Genomic DNA, 12,703 nt, shown 5'->3' with positions numbered 1-12,703 from the left:
AAGGATCATGGGAGTAACGCCCGCTACGTACACAGTAAATACAAGGGACACGGGAGTAACGCCCACTGTGCACACAGCAGAGAAAAGGATCATGGGAGTAATGCCCGCTATGTACACAGCAGAGAAAAGGATCATGGGAGTAATGCCCACTGTGCACACAGCAGAGAAAAGAATCATGGGAGTAATGCCCGCTATGTACACAGCAGAGAAAAGGATCATGGGAGTAACGCCCACTGTGTACACAGCAGAGACAAGGCCACGGGAGTAACGCCCGCTACGCACACAGCAGAGAAAAGGATCATGGGAGTAACGCCCACTGTGCACACAGCAGAGACAAGGATCATGGGAGTAACGCCCGCTATGTACACAGCAGAGAAAAGGATCATGGGAGTAACGCCCACTGTGTACACAGCAGAGACAAGGCCACGGGAGTAACGCCCGCTACGCACACAGCAGAGAAGAGGATCATGGGAGTAACGCCCACTGTGCACACAGCAGATACAAGGGCCATGGGAGTAACGCCCACTGTGCACACAGCAGAAAAAAGGATCATGGGAGTAACGCCCGCTACGTACACAGTAAATACAAGGGCCACGGGAGTAACGCCCACTGTGCACACAGCAGAGAAAAGGATCATGGGAGTAATGCCCGCTATGTACACAGCAGAGAAAAGGATCATGGGAGTAATGCCCACTGTGCACACAGCAGAGAAAAGGATCATGGGAGTAATGCCCGCTATGTACACAGCAGAGAAAAGGATCATGGGAGTAACGCCCGCTACGCACACAGCAGAGAAAAGGATCATGGGAGTAACGCCCACTGTGCACACAGCAGAGACAAGGATCATGGGAGTAACGCCCACTGTGCACACAGCAGAGACAAGGATCATGGGAGTAACGCCCACTGTGTACACAGCAGAGAAAAGGATCATGGGAGTAACGCCCACTGTGCACACAGCAGATACAAGGGCCACGGGAGTAACGCCCACTGTGCACACAGCAGAGACAAGGGCCGTGGGAGTAACGCCCGCTACGCACACAGCAGAGAAAAGGATCATGGGAGTAATGCCCACTGTGCACACAGCAGAGAAAAGGATCATGGCAGTAACGCCCGCTACGTACACAGTAAATACAAGGGACATGGGAGTAACGCCCACTATGTACACAGCAGAGACAAGGGCCACGGGAGTAACGCCCGCTATGCACACAGCAGAGACAAGGGCCACGGGAGTAACGCCCACTATGTACACAGCAGAGACAAGGGCCACGGGAGTAACGCCCGCTATGCACACAGCAGAGACAAGGGCCACGGGAGTAACGCCCACTGTGCACACAGCAGATACAAGGGCCATGGGAGTAACGCCCACTGTGCACACAGCAGAGAAAAGGATCATGGGAGTAACGCCTGCTATGTACACAGCAGAGAAAAGGATCGTGGGAGTAATGCCCACTATGTATACATCAGAGAAAAGGATCATGGGAGTAACGGCCGCTATGTACACAGCAGAGAAAAGGATCATGGGAGTAACGCCCGCTACGTACACAGCAGACACAGGGTGCGAGTGAGATCTTAGTGTAATGGCATGCTTTCTCCAGTAGGGCGGCGTGCGAGACAGAGAACGCAGAGGGGATCTGCAAACCTGAAAATCCTGACATAAGCTACCACAAATATTTCTACGTTTTGTTTTAGTTGATTAAAATCAGATTGTAGAAGGAGATGTTAACATTTAGCCTTTGCATATTAACTACGAATACAACTTCTCATTGTGCTGGTTCTCATGGCGTTTACTGCAGTGGGAAGTTACAAGCTATCACATGCTTCCAAATGAACCAAGGTTTCCATTTGTCACAAAGGAAAAAAAATAGGAACGAGGATGTCAAAAACAAACACAGTAAAATCAAACCAGCCTCCATCAATAAACACAATGGGGCCAGGCATTGTGGCCCAGCAGGTTAAGCCACCGTCGGCGACACCAGTATCCCAAGGGGACTCCAGTTTGTGTCCTGGAGCTCCACTTCCCACTAAGCTCCTTGGTAACGCGCCTGGGAAAGCAGCAGACAATGGCCTACGGGCTTGTGCCCCTGCCACTCACCTGGGAGACCTGGGTGGAGTTCCAGGCTCCTGGCTTTGGCCTGGCCCTGCCCTGGCCGTTGTGACCATTTGGGGAGTGAACCAGTGGGCGCAAGATCGCACTCTCTGTCTCTCCCTCGAACTGCCTTTCAAACAGATTAATAAATTATATAAATGTATATCAGAGCAAGGCCACAGCCACTAGGAGCGGCCATTGCACTACAGTTAACCAAGGCTTTCGCAAGGCAGGCAGCCGTGGGAGCAGCGGAGGGTGCTCAGGACGCACTCCGCACTCGCTCGCACTCCACTCTCCCAACTTCCTGAACTGTGTCCTCTGCCCCTACCCCTCCAGCAAGACGTAATATCCTGCACTTGCAAATGGAAACAGCACGTCCCTTCTAAGGACAAAAGGATTTGGGTCCGGAACAAGCAGCTTCGTATCTGTTACATTCAGCACGGTTCCCTGTGTGTTCTTATCTTAGTGCGAGTCCTCCATTGATCGGCGGTTTCCCTGGGGAACCTCTGGGAGAGGCCTGTGAGCCTCATGTCTAAGTCTGCAGACTTTCCAGCCAGCAAAGTCTACCACGTATGTCAACCTCGGCTTAACCACCACCACCTCTACACGTAAAACACCATCTCTGAATCCCAGACAGAGGAAACGTGTGAAGTAGGAGACCCCAGGTCTCCAAGGAGCAGGCAGTTCCGTGCTACACGGCTGCTGACAATACCACTGAGGTTTCTCCTGGGGCCGAAAGGACGAAGCTTCTCTTGAATACTGGATGCAGTCGCAAGGAGGCAGTGGTGAGCAGGGCCTTATTTCCAGCCTTGTGTGTTCAGTTCTGTAGGCTTGCGTGCAGGTGGAAGGGAGCTAGCCACGGCTCTGTTCCAAAGCGCTGACTGTGGGGCTCTCGAAGCTTCCCCCAGGAATTGCTGGCTTACCCCTTTCAAGGCGTACACCTAGCCTAATTTTTGCCCAAGACTTATCCATACAGAGAAAGCCCTTTAGAAAGACATCTTTCTTTGGAAACTGGAGGTATAGGCGGGCTAGACAGAATAGCCAATGTCTTCAAACTAAAAACTCACAGCACAGCTGACCTTCGGAAGAGCTCTCATATTCACACCTCGGACGGGCCTCGCAGTTCCTCATTTCAGAATCATTTTAGCCTGTGTGTGTGCTCCTTTACTCCATTGGTTTTGAGCTTCTTCTCGCTGGACATAGTGGCATGGCCACAACTGTTTGCATTTGCCTTTTTCTTGAGATTCGCAAGCGCTTGTGTTTTGGGGGCCTTCCAGGGGTCCGCCGAGTCCAGAGTCGGGGCTGGCTGTCGGGGGACCCGCATGTTCCCACTGGTTTCCATCTTCGGGCTGCAGCCGCCACAGGACGGATCCCAGCGCTGCAGCTGGAGGCTCTTGGTCGATTTCCTTTTCTTCTCCTCCATCCTCATCTCAAACTTCTGCTTCTGAGAACATAACCTGGTGCCGCCCGCCACGTCGCTCGGCTTCGGGGAAGTCTCAAAGGCGCGATACGACGGATGGGCTTCTTCGTGGGGAAAACCTTTCTTTCGCGAAGGGCCTGACTTTGAACAGCCTTCCTGCCGAGCTGGTGGCTTGGACAGGGCGCCAGCACTGAGCTTCCTTCTCCCAGGGCTCTTGAGAGCCCCTGCGGGCCCGGGGCCAGGGGGAGGCCTTGCTTTGGCCGCCTTCGCTTTTTCACACTGGATGGTCTGGAGCTGCAGCCACTCGAGCTGAAGGAGCCTGTCCACGTACTTCCCAAGAAGCCCCCCTGCGCGCGGCACGGCCCCGGGGCTGCACTCGGTGTGCAGAAGCAAGGCCATCGCCCGTAGGTCCCAGGAGCTGTAAGGGGGTGGAAGGAAATCGGGGTAACTGTGTTCAGGCTTCGCGTGGCCGTGACCAAGCTGCATAGCGAAGTCAAGTGGGTCGATCTCTTCAGCGCGGAGATGGAGGTCTGGAGGCGTCAGGGGAGAAGGAGGAATGGGAACCCTCTCTGAGTCAGAGAGGTCGCTCGCGCTGTCCTCATCGGGACTCTCTTTAATAATCTTCATGGACTCAAAGTCCAGAAACAGCTGGCTCGCTGAGGCCCCCTGGCCCCTGGAACTCGGGTCCCTTTTGGGTTTTCCTCCTGCGGCAATGCCTGCTCTAACTTCATCTTCAGTTGGCTGGGAGACACCCACAAGGCTGCCGTTCAGCTGGGAGGAAACACAGGGTACTCGGGATTTACTCTGCCTTCTTCCTGAAGAATTCTTCGAACGCTGCACTTTATTCCAAGATGGGCCAGCGTTCACACTGCTGTGGAAAACAAACTGCAACTCTCACTCCAGATTGCAAAGACAGCTTCTGGCTAAGACTAAACCACAGAGACGTCTTCAGCTGGATTTTCCCGCTATCGCTAGGTATCGGAGAAGGTAGGGCCCCATCCCCCTTAGAGAAGAAGTCGTTTTACATAACATTTACATAATAGTACTCTATTTAAAACATCATATACTCTGTGTGCCAAAGTGAATGCATGGATTCCACTTTACATAAAACATTAGCCTTTAAGGGAAACATTAGCATTTCTCAAAGTGCTTGTTTTACCATTTTAGACTAATTGCATATACTTTACAAAACATTAGTTTGTTGAAAATCTAACATACAACTTTCATAATAATCGATAGCATTTAGTAACATCCAGAAGTAAAATACAGTTCCTTTCACGTGTCTAGTCTGAATTCAATGTAAATTCAATGTAAAATGTAAGTTTTATGGCCTTCAGCCCTGAGTGGTGGGCCGCGCTGTGGCATAGCAGGTTAAGCCTCTGCTGCAGTGCCAGCAGCCCATGTGGGCACAGGTTTGAGTCTCAGCTGCTCCACATTGACTCCCTGCTAATGACCTGGGAAAGCAGCAGAGGATGGCCCCAAGCACTTGGGCCCCTGCATCCACGTGGGAGACCTGGAAGAAGCTCCTGGCTCCTGGCTTCAGTCTGGCCAACCCCTGGATGTTGCAGCCATTCGGGGAGTGAACCAGCACATGGAAGATCTCTCTCTCTCTCTCTCTCTCTCTCTCTCTCTGTGTGTGTGTGTGTAACAGTTGCAAATAAACAAACAAATAAATCTTTTTAAAAAAATTCCGAGTAGCAGTGTCTCAGAGCCAACTAAAATCTGAGCATGTCAAAGTGAGCAAATACAACCTGAAGCTGATCAAATGTTTTCAAACAAGAAACACACTCAAGAAAATCAAGATTGAAAGTGGGGGTGGGGAACGGCCAGCCCACAGGCCATGTAAGGCTGGAGAAAGTATTTGGTCCGGCCCTGCCAAGACAACTGCAGGCGAAACTTGATATTCAATAAATCTATAGCAGGCTAATTTTTAGGTTGGTAATTTTAGATGGTTCACAAATGATGTTCTAAATATTCAAATGGAACCTTGGCAGAGAAAGGGTCCCCCACACCCGGGAAAGGATGCAGACATAGGATATTACGGTGCCATACAATACACAATGACTGAAAAAACAGGGCTGAAGCTCTCTTGTGAATGGCAGGTCAAAATAAATAACGACCATTCTGTGCAACAGTAGCACGGCACCTGATTCACGCTGGGGTAACCTGCTCAGGGGCAGACTCTCACGTCAGCCGTGAAAGTATCTTCTTGTCGATCCGTTTACCAAGTGTGTCGCATGTGACTACGGCGTACACACTTCGACAGACGAGAAGCAGAAAAGGGAACTAGGCGTGCTCTCTGGAGAGCTCGGAGGTTTGCTTGCCCCAGTGGTCCCGACCTATCTATCAGTATCCTGACAAAAAGAAAACATAGGAAGGTGGAAAACAGACTCACCCCACACTGGGCCCGAGTTATGACCTTCGGAATTACCAACTAATGATGCTTAAAATCCTTTTGCCCATGGCCGGCGCCGCGGCTCACTAGGCTAATCCTCCACCTTGCGGCGCCGGCACACCGGGTTCTAGTCCCGGTCGGGGCACCGATCCTGTCCCGGTTGCCCCTCTTCCAGGCCAGCTCTCTGCTGTGGCCAGGGAGTGCAGTGGAGGATGGCCCAAGTGCTTGGGCCCTGCACCCCATGGGAGACCAGGAGAAGCACCTGGCTCCTGCCATCAGATCAGCGCGGTGCGCCGACCGCAGCGCGCCGACCGCGGCGGCCATTGGAGGGTGAACCAACGGCAAAAAAGGAAGACCTTTCTCTCTGTCTCTCTCTCACTGTCCACTCTGCCTGTCAAAAAAAAAAAAAAAATCCTTTTGCCCACTCAGTTCTACACGTCTGATCTGGAGATGTGAGACCACCTGTCTTTTCCAAGCTGAAGCAGGTCCACGAGAGCCACGCACCTGCCTTCCCGATGCGCTTCGTTCACCCTATTCCGTTTCTTGTGCACACCACGTGGCTGGCCATCACCGGGGGTCGCATGGACTGTCTGAAAAACAGAGCCGCGGAGACAGGCGCTGCGAACACACCAAGAAGCAAGCTCCCCCACCAACTGAACAAACCGACGAGGGCTTCCCTCCCGAGCTTACGTCACCTTCTCTCCCGTGCTCGCGGTGTCCCTGCTCAGCCTGCTGGGGGACGGTGGTGGTGACGGCTGCCGAGGGGACTTCTTTATTCCTCTTATGTCTGCAGAGGAGTTCCCAGCACCGCAGCTGGAAGCAAGGGGACACTGTGAGGTGCCGGCTGCAGGTGGCCCGGCCACTCACTGTGGTTCTCAACATTTGCCTCCCATTGGAACACGGGGCTGTGAGCACCCCGAATCGTGGGCTCCTGGGCCAGGACGCTGTTTCATATTACAGTTTATATTACTCTTTTGCTTGTGTATCACCGGGCTGTTGGAGACAAGACCGCACCGCTATGAGCTGTGAATACTCTGCCTCCCCCTCCTCTCTGACCAGGCACCCCCATACACGCTTCCTGGAGATAGTGTGTGTGAGAAACCCAGCTCCACAGGCCCACAGCCACTCAAGAACAATCACCAGGCTTGTACTCAGGGCCCCGCGTGGGGGGGGGGCTCCAATGGGGGGGGGCGCCCCCTTTCTACCAGCCCTCCTCACCACTTCATCTACCAAAGGCCACAACACAGTCATGCGTAGTCTGTGACGTCAGCTCTGAAACTGGGCGGCCCTGGCTCAGCCTAGGCCAGCCCTCGCTCACTCCCAGTGGCCTAATAAAAGCGGAACACTTCTCTCGCCGGAGCACCCCTGCCTGCCTAAAACGGGAAAGAGGCGGGGCTGCAGAGCCTAATATTCCTCCTGAAACTCCCCTGTGTCTTTTCCGCGTTACCCATCTCAGGCGGGGGTGGTAAAATCATTCCTCCTCAATGAGTCACAGGGCGGGCGGCCTGGGGCTGCAGGGGCAGGAAGGCTCTCCCGGCCCCCGCCAGGGGTCTGGCTTTCTCCCAGGACAGTGACGGGGCGTCCTGCTCGGCCTGCGGCCCCTCACTGCTCGCTTTCACTTCCTGGCCCAGGCCGCAGCGGTTTGCGCACGGCTCCTGGCTGAGAGCCACGGACGCCCGCAGGGGCCCAGGATACAGAACGCGAACTCCCGCACCCCTCGAGCTCCCGCCTGGCACACAGAGCTCAGAGCCCCAGATTCCGGCCAGGCGCGGAGCTGCTCGCGGCCGCTCGACCCCGTTCCCACGCCTCGCTCTGCGCACCGCTGCCGGCACGCAGAGCAGCGGCCCCCTCCCGGCCCCCTGCAGCGGACAGGACGCCCCTGCCCGCCCACGGGCTGCTCGGTTCAGGCGCAGGGCACCTGTCCGCAGACGCCCAGACGCACCCCAGGGGCCACCTGCCGGCCGAGGCGTCTGGCCCTCCCCCCACCGCCAGCCCCAGGCCCGGAGTTCGCGTGGTGCACGCACCACCTGCGGTCCGGCGCGCACTGCCCCGCCGACGCACACGGACACCGATCGGCCCGGGCCGCGGCCGCGCGCTCCCTCCCTGCGGCGCCCGCGCGGAGGCCGGACTGCGGCGCGCTGCGGCACGGCACGGCCCGGCCCGGCGCGGGCGGCGCGGGGCCCGCGGGCCGCGTCACGAGGGGCGGGGCGGAGGCGCGCCGGGAAGTGGCTGCGGCCGGGCGGGGCCCAGGGAAGCCCAGCGGCGCCCCCCGCCCCCCGGACCCCGGAGAGCCTCCGCCGGCGGCCCCGCGCTGCTCCCTGCGGGAAGCGGAGGATCTGGGCGACGGCTCCGGGAACACGGTGGCGGAGGAAGGGAGGCCGGAGCAGACCCCGGGGTCCCCCGCAGCTCGCCGATCCAGCGGACCCGGAGCGCTTGTGGGCACGGCCGGGGCCCGCGGGGAGTCGACGCCGCCCCTCGGTTCTCTCCCCGCTGCCGCCCGCACGCCAGGACATGTCCCGAGGCCTGCACTCCGCGGTCCTGCCCGCCGCGCCGGGGTCCCGGAAGGCCGCCCCCCGAAGCCTCAGCTGCCTCTCGGACCTGGACGGCGCCGCCCCGGAGCCGCGGCCCTGTCGGCCCCCGGGGAGCCCTGGCCGCGCGCCGCTGCTGGCGCCGGCGCCGTCCGGCTGCGACCCCCGCCTGCGGCCCATCATCCAGCGGCGGGCGCGCTCGCTGCCCAGCTCCCCCGAGCGCCGCCAGCAAGCGGCGGGCGCGCCCGGCGCGGCGTGTCGGCCCGGCTGCAGCCGGCAGCTCCGCGTGCGCTTCGCCGACGCGCTGGGCCTGGAGCTGGCGCAGGTGAAGGTGTTCGACGCCGGGGACGACCCGTCGGTGCCGCTGCACGTGCTGTCGCGGCTCGCCATCAACTCGGACCTGTGCTGCAGCAGCCAGGACCTGGAGTTCACGCTGCGCTGCCTGGTGCCCGACTTCCCGCCGCCCGTCGAGGCGGCCGACTTCGGCGAGCGCCTGCGGCGGCAGCTCGTGTGCCTGGAGCGCGTCACCTGCTCGGACCTGGGCATCAGCGGCACCGTGCGCGTGCGCAACGTGGCCTTCGAGAAGCAGGTGGCCGTGCGCTACACCTTCTCGGGCTGGCGCAGCGCGCACGAGGCGGCGGCGCGGTGGCGCGGGCCTGCGGGCGCCGAGGGCGCCGAGGACGTCTTCGCCTTCGGCTTCCCGGTGCCGCCCTTCCTGCTGCAGCTCGGCTCGCTCGTGCAGTTCGCGCTGCGCTACCGCGTGGCCGGCGCCGAGTACTGGGACAACAACGACGGCCAGGACTACAGCCTCACGTGCCGCAACCACGCGCTGCACATGCCGCGCGGGGAGTGCGAGGAGAGCTGGATCCACTTCATCTGAGCCGGCGCGCCTCGGCCCCCAGGGCGGCCGGGCCCCTCTGTCCACCTGGTCTCCGGGGCAGCCCCGGGCGGCGGGAGGGCCGTGCTGGGCTGCCGGGCCCCTGGGTCCACCTGGTCTCCGGGGCAGCCCCGGGCGGCGGGAGGGCCGTGCTGGGCTGCCGGGCCCCTGGGTCCACCTGGTCTCCGGGGCAGCCCCGGGCGGCGGGAGGGCCGTGCTGGGCGGTCGGGCCTCTGTCCACCTGGTCTCCGGGGCAGCCCCGGGCGGCGGGAGGGCCGTGCTGGGCTGCCGGGCCCCTGGGTCCACCTGGTCTCCGGGGCAGCCCCGGGCGGCGGGAGGGCTGCGCCGAGCTGCGTCCGAGCTGGGGCGCGGGGGTGCCGGAGCCTGGGGCCCAGAGGCAGGTCTCCTTGGAAGCCCGGGGGTCTGCGGGAGGGCCTATGCATGTGTGTCCGCAAACGTGGCTGCTATGTATTATCGTGAGGTCGGGACCCTTTTCCTCAGTGGATGCGTTCTCAGGAATGTCCTGTTGTGTGCCCGTGCCCAGTGTAAACAGACCGTGCGCTCTGACCTGCATCACGCTCGCTCCAGGCATCCCTGCCCAGGGACAAGGAAAACCCGAGGCCCTGTCAGCTTGCCAGTGTCTGCGGCCTTCTAGCAGCGGGAGTCTATTATTAGGCAAGAAGCATGTGTGTCTCTTGGGCGTCACGTAACCACTCCGGGCCTGAGGCAGCCCGGCCAGGCCGCGGAGAGGCTGCGGACTTTGGAACCACCCAACAGCCCCTTCTCTGCGGCCACTCTGGTGGCCGCACTGGTCATGCGTTTCTGTCCTGTGTGTTTAGGAACCGTGTATCTGCACGTCATCAGGCCATTCCGTGTAGGTTCGAAACTACCTAGACATTCTAAGAAATACTGCCTTAAGTTATTTAGATTTTCAGGTGACTATGGGATTCCAGGCACCAGTGCCCTTGACATTGCCTTCTTGGTTCTTTTTCTTCAGCATCAGGAGGTTCTGGCGTTAATCCTTGGGAAGTCCAGTTAACAAGAGGGTCTAGAGGGTTGTTCTCAGCGATGGCCGGAGCACTGGAGGAAAAATAATTCACAAATTTTATATTTCTCAGTGGTTTTAAATTGTATGTATATGTCGGGTCTTATCAGCTACCTGCCAACTTTACTCTTTGTGCCTTCAGATAGGAGACTTCCTGCCTAACCTTTACTGGGCTTGTTTTAAATGTTAAAATATCACATGGTTTTTTAAAAAAACAACTTCCGACCAGCCAGTCAAGCCTCGTGTCCCCTGCAGAGTGCCACGGAAGCTCCCCTTGCGGGGCTGGGGAGTTCTGGTGCTGAGTGGTCTCTGGTGCTGAGTGGACAGCAGGGCTGGCACTGGGGCGTCGGGGGAAACAGCCGTGGTGGGCAGTGTCTCCAGTGTATGGAATTTGATTTGAAATATCTGAAACCGGTGGGATCCACCTTAAGATACCTGCCACCAGTGAGTTAGCTAAATTTGTGAACGCTTATTGGCATTTGTCCAGTGACTATCTGAGAGATGTATTTTGTCTTTGAACCATTTTATTTTTGATGATTGCAATCAAAAATAAAATTCAGTAACAGGAATGAATGACTTTGGTAACTTCTGATCTAAAAACACCCTGTTTTGGTTTGAAGTATGATTAAATGGCACAGCCTTTGGCTGTTAGGGCTGTACACCACATTGACATGCAAGAGAGAGAGGCGGCTGGTTGCATTTCCTGGTGTTTAGCCCTGTCCAATTAGGTCAGCATGCCTGTGAGGGCCCTGGCTGTTACGTGCCTGGCTCCAGGCCAGAGTGCAAGACAATTGTCCAGCGTAGTCAGATATGAGTTACAGCCGCCGAAGGTGTTGCTGTTTAGATATGTGGGAAAGTCACTTGTTGAAAAGGTTCTGGGCATAGACTACAAGGTAAACGTCATAGCCTCATTTAAGAGAACCTCAAGGTGCCTTTCAAAAAACACCAACATTTTGAAATCTGACAGCTTAACTACCCTTGCCTGGCTGAGGAAGAGGCTACAGGACTGTAAAAGCTTCAGACCGTCACTTTCAGTCATAGATTGCTCAAAGTGGTTCAAATCTTGTGGTGGATTGTGCAACTGCTGGATTGTCTCCCTATACACATATACTCCCTATGCCTATATTTAAAATGATTTGACCTGAGCCTAAGTATTAAAGTATGTGTGCACCGGTGGCTGTGTGTGTGTGTTTCTTGTGGTCTAGTCACGGAAGACAAAGCTTTAGAAATGTCTTAATTGTTTAAATCATTACAAACCCAAGTCCTACCCTTCAAAAAACACTGGTAGAGGTAGGGCCTGGCTAAAATACTTAAGTTGTGTGGTTACACCTCAGCTTCAGGAGCGGGTTTGTGTGTGTGTTTGAGAAACAAATACAATCTCACATGCGGGGCCAGCGAAACAGACGAGACAGCTCTAGGGGGTCACTGGTCACTGGGGACAGGGTTACTGTTCTGCCTCTCTTACTGCTCCTGTTGACACCCGGGCATGGGATTAGTGGGCCTGCCTTCCCTTCTGTACTGTGGTCCTCACCCAAGCATTGCATATGGGGGAAGGAAACTTAACGTTTATCCTGTCCTCATTTACACGTGGTTGGCCAAAGGGCTAAGTGCTTTATGTGTTTGATTCTGAAAACGAGGCTGCCTGGCAGATAACAGTCCTATTTTCTCAGCTGAAGGGAATGAAGCTGGAAGGTTTAAGTAATTCACTAAGGGCCCACACCTGGGACGTAACCAATGGGCATCCCAGCCTATACTGCCTGTCTCTGCCAGGAGATACGGGATAGAGGATGTTTCCAGTAAGCGGTTGTTAAGTTTAATTAAAAGCTAAATTATGGTTGTGTTTGGTAAGATTTTCCGCTCATGGGGCCAGCACTGTGGTGTGGCTAGCAAAGCCACCATATGCTGTGGTTGGAGTCTCAGCTACTCCACCTGCAATCCAGTCCCTGCTAATGCACCTGGGAAAGCAGCAGATGGCCCAAGTACTTAGGCCCCTGCACCCACGTGGGAGACCCATTAGAAACTTCTGGCTCCATCGGCGCCGCGGCTCACTAGGCTAATCCTCCGCCTTGCGGCGCCGGCACACCGGGTTCTAGTCCCGGTCGGGGCACCGATCCTGTCCCGGTTGCCCCTCTTCCAGGCCAGCTCTCTGCTGTGGCCAGGGAGTGCCGAGGAGGATGGCCCAAGTGCTTGGGCCCTGCACCCCATGGGAGACCAGGAGAAGCACCTGGCTCCTGCCATCGGATCAGCGCGGTGCGCCGGCCGCAGCGCGCCAGCTGCGGCGGCCATTGGAGGGTGAACCAACGGCAAAGGAAGACCTTTCTCTCTGTCTCTCTCTCACTGTCCACTCTGCCT

The 12,703-nt window shown here is 57.0% G+C and overlaps 2 protein-coding genes across 3 annotated transcripts; one reads left to right on the top strand and one right to left on the bottom strand.

Annotated features, from left to right (window-relative positions):
• Positions 1-375: 375 nt before the first annotated feature.
• FAM217B (family with sequence similarity 217 member B) lies at positions 376-7,151 on the bottom strand. Of its 2 annotated transcripts, none has more exons than XM_062204426.1 (4): positions 7,120-7,151; positions 6,597-6,714; positions 6,406-6,491; positions 376-4,377 (listed from the first exon to the last, which is right to left on the bottom strand). In XM_062204426.1, the coding sequence occupies exons 1-4, from the start codon at positions 7,125-7,127 to the stop codon at positions 3,225-3,227; spliced, it is 1,365 nt and encodes a 454-aa protein (XP_062060410.1). In that variant the 5' UTR covers positions 7,128-7,151; the 3' UTR covers positions 376-3,224. The 2 variants fall into 2 exon arrangements, with proteins under 2 accessions (XP_062060410.1, XP_062060411.1); XM_062204427.1 differs by having other exon boundaries at positions 376-4,374.
• Positions 7,152-8,162: 1,011 nt separating this feature from the next.
• PPP1R3D (protein phosphatase 1 regulatory subunit 3D) lies at positions 8,163-9,389 on the top strand. Its single transcript, XM_062202416.1, has one exon. It carries the CDS (start codon positions 8,413-8,415, stop codon positions 9,307-9,309), a length of 897 nt encoding a protein of 298 aa, XP_062058400.1. The 5' UTR covers positions 8,163-8,412; the 3' UTR covers positions 9,310-9,389.
• The last annotated feature ends 3,314 nt before the right edge of the window (positions 9,390-12,703 follow it).

This window comes from Lepus europaeus, chromosome 10 (assembly GCF_033115175.1).
Source record: "Lepus europaeus isolate LE1 chromosome 10, mLepTim1.pri, whole genome shotgun sequence".
NCBI lineage: Eukaryota > Metazoa > Chordata > Mammalia > Lagomorpha > Leporidae > Lepus > Lepus europaeus.
This window is presented reverse-complemented; position numbering and strand designations above follow the sequence as displayed.

Bases quoted from the DNA above. Each gene is read 5' to 3' on its own strand.
- FAM217B (XM_062204426.1), bottom strand. The intron at 6,492-6,596 runs GTGACGTAAGCT...TCTGTTTTTCAG, and splicing joins CCGCGAGCACGGGAGAGAAG to ACAGTCCATGCGACCCCCGG. The intron at 4,378-6,405 runs GTGCGTGGCTCT...TGTTTTCCACAG, and splicing joins GAAGCGCATCGGGAAGGCAG to CAGTGTGAACGCTGGCCCAT.
- PPP1R3D (XM_062202416.1), top strand. From the start codon at position 8,413: ATGTCCCGAGGCCTGCACTCCGCGGTCCTGCCCGCCGCGCCGGGGTCC.